The 18,537-nt window shown below is 48.8% G+C and overlaps 1 protein-coding gene across 2 annotated transcripts in view; it reads right to left on the bottom strand.

Annotated features, from left to right (window-relative positions):
* The window catches only part of LOC111157509 (synapsin III), a 508,652-nt gene that overhangs the window by 12,918 nt on the left and 477,197 nt on the right, over positions 1-18,537 (bottom strand). For both annotated transcript variants that reach the window (XM_022518973.1, XM_022518974.1), the window contains exons 8-10: positions 10,441-10,583; positions 5,339-5,413; positions 934-1,036 (exon numbers count right to left, since the gene is read on the bottom strand). In XM_022518973.1, coding sequence (XP_022374681.1) covers positions 934-1,036; positions 5,339-5,413; positions 10,441-10,583 — 321 coding nt within the window. The remainder of the gene's footprint in view (positions 1-933; positions 1,037-5,338; positions 5,414-10,440; positions 10,584-18,537) is intronic.

Below are 18,537 nucleotides of genomic sequence, written 5' to 3'. Positions count from 1 at the left end.
AAGAGCCAGAGCTGTGTGTGTGTGTGTGTGTGTGCTGGGGGGGGGGGGGGGGGGAGGGGGGGGGGGAGGGGGGGGGGAGCGGGGGAGGGGGGGGGGCCCGGGAGGGAGGGGGGGGGGGCAGTCCTGGAGGAGAGAGGGGGATGGTGGGATTAGGAAAAGCACAGAGGGGAGCTGTGGGGGGAGGGGAGACTGTAGGACCAGGAAAGGACAGGGGGAGTCCTAGAGGAGACAGGGGGACTGTGGGATGGTCTGGGGGAAGCACAGACAGGAAGTCAGCGGGGGAAGGAGAGTGAGGGATTAGAGGTATATGGGTAGGTGACCCTCCTGGAGGACGGCAGGCGGCTGTGGGCCTGGGTGTGGCATGGGCTGCAGGAGGGGTGTGGAGAGATTCTCTCTTACAATTTTATTGCTCTTCATCATTCCTTCCATTCACACCCCAGCAGTGCTCTGTCCCCCGTGTTCGGTGCCCTCCATGACTTGTTCTTCATCCTCCTTCCTCACCAGCCTGCACACCCCATGCCTGTCTGGGTCACAGCTCTGTCCCCAGAGCCACACCCATGCCTAGCCCTGGGGAGCCCCTAAGCACAAGTGTGCTGAAGGGACAGAGGATGGAATTTCTGCGTGGGTAGGGAAACGTGCCCTGTTTACACACTTGGACGCAGGAAATTTCAGAGGCCCAATGGCCCACAGTCTTGCTGCCTCGTGGCCTGCTGCGCTCCCTCTCCCCTTAGGCCCAGGGGTCGTCAAACTTCATGTCTGGAGCTCAGAGGCTTGAGATGCGGCCGAGAGTGGGGATGGGGAGATGCGTGAGGCCGGTGGGTGAGAAGCCGTTGCGAGTCAGCCGCATGTGTCCAGACCCCCAGGGCTAAGGACAGAGCAGACCACGCTGGAGACTGCAAGTGGATTGTGTCCCTCTGGCATGCCTGCCCTCACCTCAATGATGTAATCTCTGCCGTCCTTGCTGTGGACGGCCTTGACGGCGCAGATGTCCAGACCGCCAAACATTTCTGAGCAGCTGTCCACCCACAGCCTGTACCTGCAGGATGGATAGACAGACAGTGAACATCGGGGGAGGGAGCAGGAAGCGGGAGCAGAGGGAGAGAGACAGGTAGAGACAGACAGAGAGACACAGACGCATGGATAAACAGGCCGTAGGACAGAGTGACGTGCGCATGCGTTGAGACGGACAGGCGAAATAACAAGAGACTGAGACGCAGCAAGAAAGACAGAAGGGAGACGGAGACGCAGCGGGAGGGACAGAAGGGCGTACAAACAAAGCAGAGACACAGATGGACAGAGAGAGAGACAGAGAAAGGAGAGGGACTAGAAAGGGAGCCAGGAAGCGAGAGAGAAAGAGGAAGGATGAGGGGGAGAAGGAATGAGAGGTGGGAGAGGTCTCAAGACCCAGCCCCTGTCCCCTCCCGACCAGGCTGGCTCCGTAGCAGTGGGGAGCTTGTCCCCACCCGGAGACATCCTGGACACCCGGCCACTCCCGAGATCTTTTTCCCTTGGGAAAGCTGCTTGAAGGGCTCCGAAATCCCTCCCAGGCCGCCCTCCGAGCCCCAGCGACCATGCTCCATGAGAGCCGGCAGGGGACAAAGGGTGCATTCTGCCCTGAGCCTGGGGCGGGCAGGCCGGGGAGTCTGGCAGGCTGCTCTCCCGGCCGGGGCCTGGCCCTCTGGACCCAGTGCTTTTGTTCCCTTTCCAGCCACTCGAGGGCTGCAAGGTCAGTTTGTTTTGCAGGGAAAGATCTCAATGCTGGACTCTGACCCTGCAACAAGGGGATGGTTGTATTTGGAGAAGTCTTCCAGGGCCTACACTTGGCTTCCCTTGTGGTGGCTGGATTTGGAAGTCACAGGGGACTTTGTGTCAATATTCTTGCTTCTCTCCTCACTCTCCAGGGTCACATGGGGCACGCCTGCTCTGAGATCTATTTGTGTCTCTGAGCCATAAAGCCTGGAATGAGGAGAGATCATGGCCGGAGGGTTCTTAGAACCAACTCTCTTATCCTCATGGCCAAGTCCGATTGAGGGCCAGAGAGGCAGAGAGGCAGAGCGGCTTGGCCAGGTCACACAGCAGGATGGTCATAGAGCCAGGATTACACAGATCTTCGGGCTCTTTGCTCAGTTCTTTCATTCAGCTGTAGCAAGGAGCATGTCAGATTACAGAAGGAAAAGGATGAAAACTCATACCTTTTCACCTCCTGATAGGCACCAGGCTGTCTGTGCGGGCTCACCATTCTCTAACCCCCACCACAACTCTGTCAGGAAGGTTGAACCCATCTTTCCGAGGGGACACTGAGGCTCAGAGAGCTTAGCCAGCCACGTGCTGGCTTCCAAACCTAGATTGTGTCTGATTCCACAATCCAAACAAGCCACCCTTCCTCCCAGTCGGGACACAATGCAGCCTGTTCTCTCTCAGCAGGGCAGACCAGTGACCTGGAGGCTTGCTAGTCATTTCCTCAATACTTTTGGGTAAGCGTCTTCTTCTTGAAGCCTCAGTTTCCTTATCTGAAAAATGGGAAGGCCTAGGTATGATTCTCATTGTGCATCAGCATCACCAGGAGAGTCAAGCAAACACACACAGAGTAAACATTCAGCTCTGGGGGCCCTGCCCTATGTTAGAACACTCTCTCCATGCTTTTAAAGCTTCTCATTGGATTCTTACGGCAGCCACAGTTGAGGATGACCTTTGGTCCTCAGAGCTCTAAGAGCCCCCCGGGCTCTCTGACCAGGGTCCCCATATTTGGCTGTAGTGGCTGACAGGTGAGGCACCTTCAGTTTCAGGAGACCTGTGCCCTGAGACACCTTCCTAAATCAGGTTTCTTCTCCATGGAAGATGGAAGTCTGGACCAAGACCCAGAGAAAACTGGTTTCTAAGAGGCTGTTTTCCAACGATGAATTTCCAGAATACCTACCAGTTTGCACCCCATGGGGCACAGACCCCTGCTTCCCTGGGCAAGGAAAGGGATTTATGGGTGGGGCAGTGTGGGAGAGACTGGAGACCATGGGTCCACGCTCCCCTCCAGCTGGGTGGGACGAGCACCAACCAAGCCACATTGCTGATTTTGCCAAGGAGTCAGGCTACTCGGCGAACAGGCCAGGTGGAGAGAGGAGCCAGGGCCTGTTGATGGGCCCCCAGAGATTTCCCCCATGGAGGTGGGATTGGGGAGCTCCGACCCAGCCTTTGGGAGTTCTGCCCATGATCTACAGAAGGGAAACTGAGTCCTAGGCCCAAGTGGACCCGGGCTTGAGGTAGGCTCTTGCAGGCCCACATGGCCGGGAACTGGGCAGAGCTGGGGATATGGTGGTCTGTTGGGGCCATTTGTGAGCATCTCATCAGGCATCTCAGAAGGCTGGGCTCACATTCTGGAAAGGCCATGGGGAAAAGGACCATGATGTCCTGTGGATGCTCAGTGGGGGAAGGAAATGACTGCCTCCAACCAGGTGATTCGGGTCATGAGCACACCCCTCCCTGAGACCAGAGGGCATAAGTGGACCCCCAGAGTGAGGGCCTCAGCTGCCCCCGGGGGCTGACGGGAAGGAAAGGCAGCCCCTCCCTGCGATGACTGCTACTGGGTGAGCTCCTGAACCTTCCTCTCCCGATCAGGCACTCTGGCTGATCACCTCCAATTAACGGCTGCAGCAGTTCACAGAGGTTAGTTAACTTGCCCCAGGTAACCCGGCCTGGAAGGGACAGGACCACTCACTTTCACTCGCCTTCAGCTTCTTTGAGCCCCTGAGCCATCAGTTCCAGGAAGGGAGACGACATGTCTGTCCTGTTTGCCACCGTTTCCCTAGTGCTTCCCTCAACATCTGGCTCCCAGCTCATGCTCAACAAATGACGGAAAGCCTCCCAACTCCTACTCATTCTTTACAAGGGGACTGCGGCTCCGCCTCCTTCAGGAAGACTTCCCTGACCTCACCCCTCCCTAGTCTGCGTTGGGTACCCCTTTCCTGCGTGCCCTCTGCAAGCACCCACAGCCCACTGCCACCCCTACATACCACACTCCATCTGCTACGTTGGCCGAGGAGCCCGGAGTGGACCTCTGTAATTTTAGTCTGCACAACATTGATGTCGCGTGGCGTCATAGCCCTTCCCGTCTCCCTTGGTCATGGCCACCACAGTGACTGGTCCCACAGCAGTCTCCAGGGGTGGAAACATGATGTGGGATTGGGCAGTCGCGCAGGTGCCACTTCTGGGCCATAGTGATTGGCTCAGGGATGGTCATGTGACCCAGGGCAGGCCAATCCATAAAGAAGGCTCACTTCCAGGCTTTGGTTGAGATGGCTGGGAAAGAGTTTTGTCCTGCTGGGCTTGACAGTGTCAGGATGGAAACCTGAGCCGCTGTGAGCTACCGGATGAACACAGTGGCGGGAATGACGCCGACGCAGAAGAAAGCTGAACTCAGGAGTGTGCGGATGAGCCCTAAACTCTTACCTAGAGCTGTACCTCTGGCATTTTCATTGCTACAAGCCAACCACCCCCCCCCTCTTGTCTCTGACCAATGAGATTTGTGTTCTGACCCCTGCAGTGGACACAGAATCTCTGAAGGGAAGGGCTGGATCTTTTCATCTTGACCCCTTTGGTACATGGCACAACACAGCATGCAGCAGGCACTCAACGAATGTTCACTCAACAGATCTTTCTGACCCCAAAGCCCACACTCTATCCATTCTCATTGCATGCCTGCACGCAGAGGTCATGGGGCCTGCAGGAAAGAACGTGTGTGTGCTGCTGGCCCCGGAAGCAGGTGACTGGCCCTCCTTCAAGTGAAGAGAGTTCCCAGCAGTGCTTAAAGACAGAAAGACCTAAGGAACCTTCAGACAAAGTGTACATGCTACATTCATGATTCAGTGGAAATAACCTCTTCCTCCTGACACTGAGCTGAAAAAAGAAATCTGAGAGAGGAATGAACATTCCAGGGCCCTGGTGCCCTAATAAGGATGGTTTTCGTGTACCTGTCAGAGCACAGAGGGGACTGGGGAGAACTCCCTGCTCTCTCTACAGTAGCTGTGCAGGGCTGGAAAGACCCCTGGACCTAGAGTTAAGACATCAGCGATCTACTCTCAGCTCTGTCATTGTTCAGCTCTGTGACCCCGGACAAGTCACTTTCCCTCTCTGAACTTGCCTCTGCCACCTGTAAGGTGGGATTATAATACCATCTACACTGTAGGGGGTGGTGCAATAAATGGTTGCCATGTCTAGGAAAGTGCTCGGTGGGTGGTGAGGCCCTGGCCAAAGAGTGAGGTGGCATTCCTTATGGGTCTCTTGTATCCCTCCCCCACCTCCTGCTAGGGCTGCTGCTGTGCCCTATTACACCTCCTCTGTCTCTTACCTCTCTGTCATGGCCACCTGCTCCAGCATGGCAGAGCCTGTGTTGGCCTTCCAGTTTCCAGAGATGGAGGTTCTCCTGTATCAGAAAAATTAACACCAAGGGCATTAGGACCTCTGTCACTGCTCTGCTTTTCTTCTTTGCTTTGGCTGTTAGGAGGCTCCAATTCAAATATCTGGCTCACATTCTGGCATGTATTGGTAGAAACACATCTTGCCCCCAGCTTTATTTGCCTGTTTTTATTTTCCTTTAGGCTGATTGTCGTATTGACTTGTTGGATCTTATGTATCTTTTTCTAGGCCACCTTTGAAGTCCAAAGATGATTATTTTTTCATTTAAATTCAATTAGCCCACATAGAGTACCTCATTAGTTTCAGATGTAGAATTCAATGATTCATCAGTTGCATATAATAACCAGTTCTCATCACATCATGTGTCCTCCTTAATGCTTGTAAAGCAGTTACCCATCCCCCCACCTACCTCCCTTCCAGCAGCCCTCAGTTTGTTTCCTAGAGTTAGGAGTCTCTCATAGTTTGTTTCCCCTCTCTGATTTCTTTCCATTCTGTTTTCCCTTCCTTTCCCTGTGGTCCTCTGTGCTGTTTCTTACATTCCACATATGAGTGAAACCATATGATAATTGTCTTTCTCTGATTGACTTATTTTGCTCAGCATAATACCCTCCAGTCCCATCCATGTCGATGTAAATGGTAGGTATTCATCCTTTCTGATGGCTGAGTAGTATTCCATTGTGTACATATACCACATCTTCCTTATGCATTCATCTGTCAATGGACATCTTGGCTCCTTCCACAATTTGGCTATTGTGGACATCGCTGCTATAAACATTCAGGTGCAGGTGCTTCTAAAGATTAAATTTTAAAAATGTCTACGCCATCAGATGAAATCCTCCAAACCTTGGCCTCTTGTTTTTGAAAATGAGACCTAGGGTAGTAGAGCCATTAGTGATTCTGGAATTTCTTGAGGACTCCAAAATGTAGGAAAAATGATCCATGGAGAGAAGAGATCACTTTTTCATGGCGAAAGGCAGGAAGGCCTTCTGGCCTCAACACCCCTTCTGTTCCTATGTCTTTTCTGCTCCAGCAACACCAACCTCCTTTGCCGTGCTCCAATGCCAGGGCTTTTTCCTAGGTCAAGACTTCCCTTTGCCCCATCCAGTCTTTGTCTCCATCTTTGCCTACCCACCCTTCGCATTTCATATGAGATGTGACTTCTCAACAGCCCATTCCCCCAACAAGAGTAGATGCCCCTAAACCAATGTTTAGTCTTGCTAATCTCACTTGGAATGACCGCTTTAGTGTCCAGTCTTCTCTAAGGGCAGGCAACATGTCTGACTCATCCCTTGTCCCCCCAGTGTCCAGAGGGACCTGGTATGTAGAAGGTACCCAGTAAATAACTCCTGGGTAAGGGACTGTGTATACTGGGGAAAATTAAGACAAATGATCTCCGGTGGTATATTTGGACTCAGCAAAGACTGAATGAGTGTAAGCAGAGTAGAGCAGGTAAAGCTTTTTGTTTCATGGCCAAGGGAAGGCATGTGCTTGAGATTAAAGGGTAAAGTGGGAGGAGGAATTTTCACACAAATATATCCTTCTAAAACAGAAAAGAAGGTATATCTGAAGACAAAAGGTGCTGAGAATTGCTGATGGCGAACAGGGGCTAGACTTGTCAAGGTGTGCAGTGATATTGATAAGCACTATGTCCTTTCCGTTCAGCCCAACTCAACTCAATTCAATTCAGCAAACACTCACTGGGCCACTCTGTGTCCTGGGTACTAGGTTTGTCTTGGTAACCCATCCTAAGGCTGCTCACTACCTGGAATTGTGGACTGGAGTAGAGGCACAGTAAGGTTAGCAGCATACCCGAGTAGTGAAGAGCTTGGGGAAAGCAAAGGAGAAACCAGAGTCAATCAACATGACCCGCAGAAAGTAACCACTGAATGTGTCTGGAAGGGTGGTAACGTTGATATAGTGGGATCTGCATGGTGGCAAGAGAAGGGAAGAACTGACTTGAGTCAGACAGATGCAAGGTTGAATCTTGGTTCCAGCATTTTCTGGCTGTATAACTATGGACACCATCTCTGAGTCCTTCTTTTTTCCATTGGTAAAATGGGAATGATCTCCATCCTTATATATTACGTGGACTAAAAGAAATAGTCCTACAAAAGTCTTAGTCCAATTATTTATCAGTCAGTGGAGACAAGAAAAGAAGGCATCACAATGCCAGAAGCAGCAGAAACACAAGCCGGATTGCTCTCCTGCCAAGAAAACAGTAATATCGAGAGTTGCTATTCGATGGGCATGTTCTCTCTCTGAGACATGGGTCTAAGGGTTCCATGAACACTGGCACGTTCAGGCTCATAGAACCTAATGAGACAGATATTACCATTATTACCATTTCTACTGAGTGGCAGAAACCACCAATCTGTATCTGAGAAACTCCATGCTCTTAACCATGACTCTTTACAGCAGAGCCCATCACAGCTGGGGGAAAAGACTCACTTGGCTGAAATGTGATGCAGCTGCTAGAATGTAGGACAGTATGTAGACTGTGCCAGAAGAGTTGACCTATATTGCAAATGCATGATGTCGACCTCCTTGCTGAAGAGGGTGGGGGTGGGTGGTAAGGTGTGGACCCAAATAATCTTGGACGAGAGTGGAGGGGAGCTGTACCTGAGCACCGCCCTGGAGTGGGTAAAGCTCTTTCCCATGGGGCTCCACATTCATGGTTCTGCACTTGGACTGGGACTGAACTGAAGTAAATGGATGGCGGCTGGTGGGAGCCAGGATTTTCCCTGTTAGAATGGGAAGTTATAGATAAGCAATCTGGGAAGGCCGAAATGAATCATGTGGTAGTAGAGGAAAGTCGGAGACATCAATATGAACCCTCTTTAGTTCTAGATAGAGCTGGAAATATATAGAAATAATTACAGATATGTGTGCACGCATGGGTTAAGGTACATCCATGAATTTCTGAGCTCCATCTGCTGAGGCCCGAGTCACAATGACCTCCCAGTAGCAACAGCACAGAGGCCTGAGTGCAGGGCAGGAAGTGGGCCAGAAAGGAGTTTGAATGGGCAGAGAGGATGCTCTACACTGAGGTCTGACATGAACCCCCCTCCCTCGGACAGGGGCCAACCCAGGGTCCAGGAAAAGCCATAACTAATGACAAGCTGGAGCTGCCAGGGCACAAAGGCTCAGTATAAAGAATGCAGCAATGAGCTAATCTTCAAGAAGAGAAACTGGGACAAGGTGTCGTCAATGTCAAGTGGAAATGTGAACAATGAGGAGAGGAGGGAAATGATATCATGACGGATGGTGGAGATCTCAGGAATGCACTGGACTGCTGCACGGGAATGTTCTCCAACCCAGAGGGGGCAGGGAAGAGCCGACCTTATCACCCCGAGGGCATCTGAGAGCAGTGACAGGTCTGGCCTGGTTCATGGGTGCCAGTGAGTAATTGGCAAGATAGGGCAGAAGTCTTCCTTGAGAACTGGCTCTGTCCCTTTCCTGGGAATCTTTCCTTAGAGGTAAGGCTAAAGAAAGTCTGCCTTTCAACTTCAAGGAAAGGGTCTGCCTCTTCTCTGGCTCCCCAGGCAATGGCAGAGTGGAGTAGCTGCAGTGAAGATTGTGGGACCCACTAAGCCTAAAAGGGCCATCTGGCCCTTTATGGAAAAACTCTGCTGAGGCCCAGTCTAGGCAATCCAGGTAGTGCAGAAGCAACCTGAGATAATGCACAAATAGATGTGTCTGGCTGTGGTCAATACAACTTTATTTACAGAAACAGGTGGGAGCTGGATTTTAGCTGGTGGGTAGTGGTTTGCTGACCCCGACCGAGAGCGAAAGCTCCAGAGTGCAAAAGCCTGCAGAGAGATTTCCAAAGGTCCCCAGCCTGCCCTGGCAGACCTCGGATGGGGAGCTGTGCACACGGCCAGGGCTCCAGGAACGCTTGGCAACTGGGCTCTGATTAGCTCTCTGAGGTCTCGTCATTTCAAGGAGAACCAACAATAACATTCCAAAATGAGACACAGAGAGCCTTGGAGCAGATAAGACCTCCCACCTTTTCAAGAAGTCTCATTCTCACGACCGCAGCAGCTCGAGCATGAGTCATCCTCTGCCAGAACCACCTCTGGGCTGAATGTGTGTTGGCTTTTCTGGCATTCATTCCCCTTCCCTTTGTCACAGCACCTCTACTCCCACTGGGGACTGACCCCGCCCAGATTGTGTATCATCTTGGTGGGACTCTCCATACTGGTCTTCTGCCCTTCTCTAACCAGTAAGCCTGTGATCCAAGTTGGATTAATCAGCACTGTTTCCACAGAATCACAACCTTGAGTTAAGCACTGAAAATGACTCAGGCAGATTCACTTTCCAATGGGGGTGCCATGAAAATTGTCTGTTGCTCAGGCCACGCAGATTCCTGCAGCTGCCTTGGATCGTAATACTTCTGAAATTGACAGTTGAGTGGTTTGTTTTGTTTTTAGGGTTTCTGATCATTCATGGCTTTCTAATAAATTCCCTTTCCAAACTCCATCAAAGTAGTCCGGTGTGGTTTCTGTTGCTTGCAGCTGGAGAAATCTGATGTCATCTCCTGATTGGTCTTACTAGTTCCAGGGAAACCCCTCTGCAGCCCATGGTCTCAGAGCCGGCTTTTTATAAATGCAGGTCAGATGATACCACTTCTCTGCTCAGAAAAAAATGGAATAGAACCCAAAGCCCTCAGCAAGGCATTCAAGGCCCTCCTTGACTTGTCCCCAAGTTTCTCTTTCAGTCTGGTCTCTTACGATATACATCTCATAGATACTTGAAGTCCCCCTCAAACATGCCAAGTAGCTTTCTTCTTCTGGGAGAAGCAGATCTCTTTGTGTAGACAGATTTCTACCCCATGATAAGGTTGAGAAAGCGTCAGGACTTAGCCATACTGACCAGAAAAGGGCAGTGAGTGGACATAAAGTGAGAATAATGAGGTGCTGAAGGGTCTCTATCCTGCGGTGGAGGAGACAGGGCTGGACCAGCATCTGTAATCTCTGTTCCTCCTATGTCCTCCTCCCTCCCTCCCAGCAACCCAGCCCCTGCCCAAAGACTCACATGTAAGCTTTGTAGTTGGATCCAATTTTCTGGATGCGGATGTCATACTTGGAGTCAATGAAGGCCTCAGTGGTGGCATAGGTTTTGGCCATAGCCACCATGCTGGTGATGTCCTGGTAGTCATGCTGGTTTTCTACTTTGATCTGTTTGGAAAGATCAGGGGGTGAGTGCCAGCCTGCCAGCATTCATGGAGCACCTACCCAATGCCAGGACCCAGTGTTTTGTGTATTTAGTGACTTTGAGAAAGTTACCTGCCTAGCAGGAGAGACAGACATAAGAAACAAGTTATTCCACTACATACCGGTAGATGAGGAAGGGAACATTCCATTGGAGTTGTCAAGAGAATCTTTACAGAACAGGTGAGCTCTGAACTGGGGTTGGAAGAATAAGTATAATTTTCAGCCAGGGCGTTTCTATGGAGGGTAGAGGGGACCGGCAAAGCAGAGGGCAGAGGAACCACACAGGGATGGGGAATACACAAGTGGTTCAGATTGGCTGATGGGGCTGGAGGATGATGGATGGCTGAGGTGGGTTGTCAGGGAACAGACCTTGGGGGACCTCAATTGCTTTAGTAAGGGACTAGAATTTTAGCTTGTGGGCTCTGGAAAATCACTGGAGGAAGTGGAGGAGTTTAAACAAGAAAGTAGCCTAATTTGTGTTTTAGAAAAATCCCTTGTGCACTGGGGGTTATACGCAACTAATGAATCATTGAACACTACATCAAAAACTAATGATGTACTATATGTTGGCTAGCTGAATTAAAAAAAAAATCCTACAAATATTTGCATGGTGGGTTGTAAGGTAGGTTGAATGTGACACAGGGTTGGGGACAGTTGGAAAAAAAGGAGTATATATAAATGTGTGTGTGGTGTGTACATGTTGGGTATGTGGATGTAGGTTATATGTATGTGCAGTTTGTGGGGGGACATGTGTGTGATGGGGAGTCCATGTGTGTGGCATAGGTGTGTTATATGTTATATATGTGGTGTGTTGTATGTGGTGCTTGTGTGTACAAGCAGTGTGTGTGTGCATGTGCACCTATGCATATGCAATGGGCAAGGCTGGTTGTGCTCAACCCAAGGCCTGGGAGAGAAACACACTGTTTACCAGGCTGAGGCCAAGAACATGAAGTGGTGCTTTGGGGTCAAGGAGAGGTCCCAGGAGAAGTTCCAAGGCCAAATGCAGGGGATGAGGCCAAAGTTCTGTGACCGTGACCTCAAGACAGAAAAGTTGACTGTCAGTTGCTGTGGCCCACTGGGAGTGCTGCCCCCTCCCCTTTACCCTCACCTGGATAGCAGAGGAGTCTGATGCTGGACCAGAGGTGGGCAGAGCCCAGATCCCCTGGAGGCAGGGGGTTGGCCAGTGCCGAGGAGCTTGTGTGGGAGGCTGTATGGTCCTTACAGTCCCTCCTCGCCCTCTCCTGTCTCTCTCGGAGCCTCACCAGTGCCCTGACCACTCCATCCCTGCAGCAAGTTGCGCACGCCCAACCTCACAACTTCCAAAGAAGCTTCACATTTCTCTCATGAGATACAAAACAGGATTGTGAGGTGGGCAGTGTGGGCATTATTATGGTCATTTAACTGATGCAGAAACATATTTCTTGCCTTGTCCAAGGCCATAGGGCAGCTAAGCACAGAGCTGGGAAGGAAGCTCAGGACTCCAAGAGCACAGCTGTTCTCCAAACCATCTTCAGGGTATCTTACAAGTGCACGCCTGCTGTTCCACCCTAACACATGGGAAACAATGATGGGGAGTGAGGCTTAGCACACCTTATCTCTTCTTGGCTCTCTCAGAGTTCCAGCCTCTCAGCCATGATGCTGAGTCCTACTTTGTGGAACAAATAAAAGCGACCAAGCAAGAGTTCCCTATTTGCCATCCCTTTCCAAGCTCACCAGCTTTCCCGCTCCTTCTTCTAGATGGTGGTGTGCCTCCTCCCACTCATGGCTGAACCTGCCCTTTGTTCTAGGTCTTCTAAGACTGACTGCTCACTGCCCCCTCCTCCTTCAGGAATAGGACCCTTAAGTTTTATCTGGGCATCTAGTCTCTCAGCTAAAGATGGCTTTTTCCAGTCTCCCTCCTAGATAGACGCAGCCAAGTCTCGGAATCTGGTCAGTGAACACGGGAGTGGATGCGCTATGAGCAACCTCAGGGTGGTGCCTTTACCGCAAAGGGAATCTTCCCAGTCAGTCTCTTTTCCCTCTTCCTTGGCTGGGATCTCAGACCACAGGATGGAAGCCACATGCTGAGGACAGCTGAGTAATAAGGTCAATGGAACCTGAATTCCCAACACCATGGAGTCCCCAATCTACCCTTGACTGTGCATGTCCAGACTCTTACATGAGAAAGAAATGGACTTTAATCTTGTTTAAGTCACTGTTATTTGGTTCTCATTAAACCATTCAAACTATATTTCAGCCTTGTACTTTTTGTCTTTTGCTCTCTGTTGATCCTTTGTCTTTTGGGTCAACATGATAATGGATCCTCCATTCTCCTCAAATTGTTCCTTCTTTTCAGTACCCCAGGTACTCCCTGCTCTCTCTCTATTTCCTCACTTTCCACTCATCCCCAAACCCACCATCTTTGGATGTCGCTCCCCACTACTCCACTGAAACTGATTTGGCAAAGGTCACCTGTCACCTCCTCACTGGCAAATCTGATAGTATTCTTTTGCTCGGCATCCTGTTTGGCATTCCGTGACATCTGAAATTGCTGAGCTTTTTGAAACTCAGTTTCTACACCACCGCTTTCTTCTGGTTCTCTTTTTTCCTGCCAACTTCTTCACTTTATTGCCTCCCCTTCCTCCAACTTCCCCTCTAATGATCAGAGCGTTTCATCTTCAGCCAACATTTGGGGTCTTGTGGAGAGAGTTAGAGTCACCACAATGAAAGAATGGGTGGTGGTGTGGGGGGAGCTCGCAAGGACAGCTTGTCTAATTCAGTTTTGTCCCTGGGTGGCTCTGGAAAGGACCAGAACTTCTTCCTAGACAGCACAGCATACATGGCCAGATGTCTTGGACACTTTGAGCTGCCCACAACGTCCATTCTCTTCTATGGTCATGAAGCACCGTGATCTGGGGGCACACGACCTCCCACAGAGTAAATATCACACTTCCCTATCTCCCGGGCCCCTGTGTGTGACCATGTGACCATGTTTTCGTCTTCTGCAAGCAGAAATGGAGTCCTAACTTCCAGGCTTACTATTAAAGGGAAGTGGGGGGGCGGTTTGCTCTTCCTGTTAGTTGAAGTGTGGACCATCTTTGACATTGTGGCTGAGGAGCAACACCCCAGGTATGCATGATCAACAAGATGGAAGGAGCCTGGGCCCTTAAAACCAAGGAAGTTCCATGCGAGCCCTGGGCTGCTTTCACCCAGACCATTGTGTGTGAGAGAAAGTTCTGGCTTATTTAAGCCATCTTAGGTCTTTTGTTACACAGCTGAACTTTGTCCCAGTTATTACAGGAGCCCTAAGTAAATATTTGTTGAATGCATCACACATGCATTCGTCTCTTCACAGGAAAGACAAAAGAGAGCAAAGAGAGACAGTGTAAACATAGGGGTTTAATGAATTAATTAGTTAACTAATTAGTGGTCAGCCCAACATCTCCTTGTGCACCTTTTCTGGGTGGTTTGGGGTTGCGGTGCTCACCCTACCCTCTCCTCGAGTGAGGATATAATCCTGGTTTCTTGTATACAGACTCTTCTAAAACCCCAGGACAAGCCCTGGCTTACGTCCCTGGCATTTTTAAGTTCTTTTCCTTACAGAGGGCTTTCAAACTGTGCATCTCTGGGCCCCGTAAAGCGTAGCTCCACTGATGTCTTCCTCCCATTAGATGGTCAGCTTCTCAAGGATAGACAATGAGTCTCCCCCACAAGTCATAACACAGGTGTCTGGCACAGATGCATCCAATGTGTTTGCTGGATTGAATTTAAGAAGACTGGATAAAGATCCACTCATAACATGGGAAGGGGCAGGGAAATGGGAGGAAGAATATGGGAGTTTGGGAAAAGGCAAAGAAAATATGTGTCCCCTAAACTGGTCTTTTTACAAAGTGAATTTTTCTGTAACTGCTTGGACTGGATTCTACCTTCTTGGAGGTTTCTTTCCATTGTGAGAACCTGATCAAATAAGAAACTGTGGGGAAGTGGGCAGGGGGCCTGGGGCCAGGTGTGATGGGTCCTGGAGGGGACTCTGGCATGGTCCTCAGGCAAAAGGATAGGCTGGGGTCAGGGGGCACTGAGGCCGGGCAGCCGCAGGGATGAAGTGGCTGCTGGCCTGGAGAGGGAGTCTTGGCACTCTGCTTTATTTACTAGCTGGAAAACCCTCCAAATGTTCACAGAGACAAGCTAAAAACAGGAAGCCCTAAATGAACTGTGATTTAAGATTACCCATTTGCTGCTCTGGGGACCTGCAGTGGGGTCACCACAGACTCCCTGACTCTGAATTCTCCCTTCCATGTCTCTGCCTCCCTCACCCCTCCTCTCCCTTACCTGTCTCTTCTTTCCCTCTTTCTCTGCCATGCTTGTCTTCTCTCCCTGTACCCTACACTGTTCTACCTGCTCTTGTGTGTTTGCGTGAATGGGTGTGGTTCGTCCTGAGGGGGAGCCTGGTGGGGGGCACGGAGACGGAGAGGGCAGAAAGGGAGAGAAGCAGGAGAGAGGGGTCAGGGTACAGTTCTGAATCTCCTTAATGGGATTCACCTCAGAGGTCTCCTATTCCAGCCTGAGATGGGGGAGTCCTCTTCTTCTTTGGTAGATTGTCTGCATTTGCTTAAACACCTCTGAGAACAGGGGGCTCACTACTGGGCAAGGAAGTTAATTTCCCCTTGGGGAGCTTCTGTCATACATTATGCCCAGAATGAATGAATGGTCCCAGTTATTGATCATGAAAGGGAATTCTCAGTAGACACACTCAGTGTCTACTCTTCACATCCTTGAGGAGAGTCAGCCAGGTATGCCTAAGTCATTCTCTTCTTTAACCCACCCTAACATGAGCAGGTTCCAGACCCTCTACTACCTTGAAATGCTCTCATTTGACAATCTCCTAAACTATGTGGTGTCCGGAATCATACCCAACTCCAGATGTGGTTTCACCAGCTGAGACTGGAGAAAACTGTCACCTCCCTCTACATGTAATACATCTGGCAGATGTACATCAGTCAGACTCCTGCCCCAGAGCCTTTGCACTTGCCATTCGTTGCCTGCATGGCCTGCTCCCTCACTTCATTCAGGTCTCTGCTGAAGAGAAGAGCAGTCTTCCCTGACCCGTAGTTGTGCCACAACTCCTCCCACCCAGCACTCCTTATCCACTGTACCCCGCTTAATTTTTCTCCATGGCACTCCCCTCATCCCACTTCACACCATTATCTATTTATTTGTTTGTCATCTCTCTTCCTTACCATTCTATTAGAATGGAGGCTCTGCAAGACCGCTATGGGATTTCAAGCACTGAAAACAGCATTCAAGGAGCAACAAGCAACCGACAGATTTGGTTAATGATTGAATAAATATAGCTAAGTGTTGCCAGGTATGTACTGAGTGCCCATTATATTCAGGTAATTACTGACAGTTTTTCCAGATACTATGCTGGAGCCTGGGGATGCAATAGGGAAAAAGAGATTTATGATTTTAATCCAAATGGAGCTTTGGGCCTATTCATTACTTGCTCCTATTAACTTGGCTTAATACAATGGTAGTTTTTCTAAGATCCATATAGAGCTCGCTTGAAGCTAATATTTTCAGGTCATTTGGAAACACAAGATCCTGATAATTCACATCTCTCCGTGCGTGGACCTGAATGCGTCCAGTCCCAGAGCAGGACTTTACATTTCCCCCTGTAAATATTAAAACTCTCATGTTTTCATCTGTCCCTTCACCTTCCAATATTGACTCTGTCATCTAACCTGTTAACTACCCCTCTCAGCTCTATGTCAATCATGATATTGGTGCCCCCGTGCTATACCTAATTCTAGCTGTTTGACCTGATTTAAGTCACTTCTCTTAGTTTTCTTATCTGTTACATGAGATAACAACTGCCCTGTAGGATTATTATGATCTTTAAAGAAGATTTTATGTATTTATGTATGTATGTATGTATTTTAGAGGGAGAGAGAGCATGTGCACAAGTGAGTGGGGGGAGGGGCAGAGGGGGGACGAAGAGAGAGAATCTCAATCAGACTGTCTGCTGAGCATGGAGCCCGACCGTGGGGCTCAGTCTCACCACCTGGATATCATGACCTGAGCCAAAATCAAGAGTTGGATGCTTAACTGACTGAGCCACCCAGGCACCCCAGGTTACTATGATTTTTAAATGAAATTATAATGAATGTCAAAGTATCTACTTAGCATGGTGTCTGGCACCCAGTAAGTACTCAGTAAAAGCTGGTTCTCTTTAATTAAATAATCGTTGTGATTCTTTGTTGACACTGAACCACCAATAAACACTTTTTATACAGTTATTTACATAATTGTTTATCCTGTAGCTACAATATCTACCTCCTGTATAATCACCCAAATTGATGAAGAGTTCTTTTTAGAGCAATTGCAGCTCATTAATGCAGAAGGAGTAAGATAACGAGGATATCATCCTTCTGCAACTACCCCCTTCATGCAATAATGGGTCTAGGCAACAGTGATCAATGCAAGACCTCTGGGAAAGGCTGATGGAGAACTTCCAAATGTGCGGACCAGGCAGACAGGACCTGAATTCACAGGTCAGTCTTTTTATTTTTTAAAGATTTTATTTATTTGAGAGAGAGAATGAGAGAGAGCATGAGAGAAGAGAAGGTCAGGGGGAGAAGCAGACTTCCCATGGAGCTGGGAACCTGATGCGGGACTCGATCCTGGGACTCTGGGATCATGACCTGAGCTGAAGGCAGTCGCTTAACCAAATGAGCCACCCAGGCACCCATCACAGGTCAGTCTTAAATCCCAAAAGACAGGCAGACATGACTATGTCTACAGATGTGCAAGGAAAACATCCACTACCAACTGGAAAGTATTGCCAAAACCCAGAACCTGAGTCACAGCAAGTCTCTATATTCAACCACCAGTTTATACTTGTACAGGCAGTAAGAGAACACCATTCATCTGTAATCAGCTATATTCAGACTGTAGAAAATTCTACAGGGAAATGACCTTTTCCCCCTTCTAACAAATAAGTGACCAACCAACCATGCCCAAGCCAAACCTCAGGAAAAGGAACTCTTGTAGATCAAAAGAGACTCACATTATACCAACCATGTCCGGTGTGAAGGCCTTGTTTGGATACAATGAGAATGAACCAATTAACAGGAGACTATGGAACACTGAATAGGTATTAGATGATATTAAAGACTTACTATTAATTTTTTTGTATCCTACTGGTATTTGTGTTAAAGGAAAGAAAAGGAGACCTTATGTATTTCAAATACATACTGAAATATTTATAGGTGAAATTATGTGATATCTGAGATTTGATTTAAAATAATCTGGTAATCCATAGAGACAGAAAGGAGATGAGGGGTTGCCAGGAGCTGAGGTGAACGGAGAATGGGGGATGACTTCTGATGGGTGTGGAATGATAAACATATCTTGGAATTATGTAATGGTGCTGGCTTCACCTTGTGAATATGCTTCAAAGTTACTGAACTGTACACTTTAGAAGGATGAATTTCATAAAATGAGAATAATATTTTAACTTAAAAAAATGAAAAAGTATCCAACGGCTTTTGAGAGGAAGTGTGGAGGAGTATGTAGAACAAAACTGACCATCAGTGAATAATGGTTGAAGTTGGGTGATTGGTAGTTGGGGATACACTTTACTGTTCTTTTCTTCTTTTGTGTATATTTGAAAATTTCCATAATAAAGTGTTAAAAAAAAGCAAGGCTAAAAGAGAAAGACAAATAAGAGTGAGAATGTAAAACTGTTCTTCAAATGAGGTTAAAAGCCCATTTGGTAATATCTGATTAGGGGTGTGACCCCATTTGGTTGTGTTCATTGCAGGAACCTTTGGTCAGTAACATAATTCAGTCTCCCTAAGAGGAAATGCAACCAGGTGCCTAAGAGAATTACAATCATTCATTCATTCTTTTTTTTTTTTTTAAAGATTTTTTTTTTATT

The sequence above is a fragment of the Enhydra lutris genome, unplaced genomic scaffold (genome assembly GCF_002288905.1).
Source record: "Enhydra lutris kenyoni isolate GAN:26980312 unplaced genomic scaffold, ASM228890v2 scaffoldscaffold55, whole genome shotgun sequence".
In the NCBI taxonomy this organism is placed as follows: domain Eukaryota; kingdom Metazoa; phylum Chordata; class Mammalia; order Carnivora; family Mustelidae; genus Enhydra; species Enhydra lutris.
Note: the sequence above shows the minus strand (reverse complement) of the source record. Positions and strands in the feature narration are given on the sequence as shown.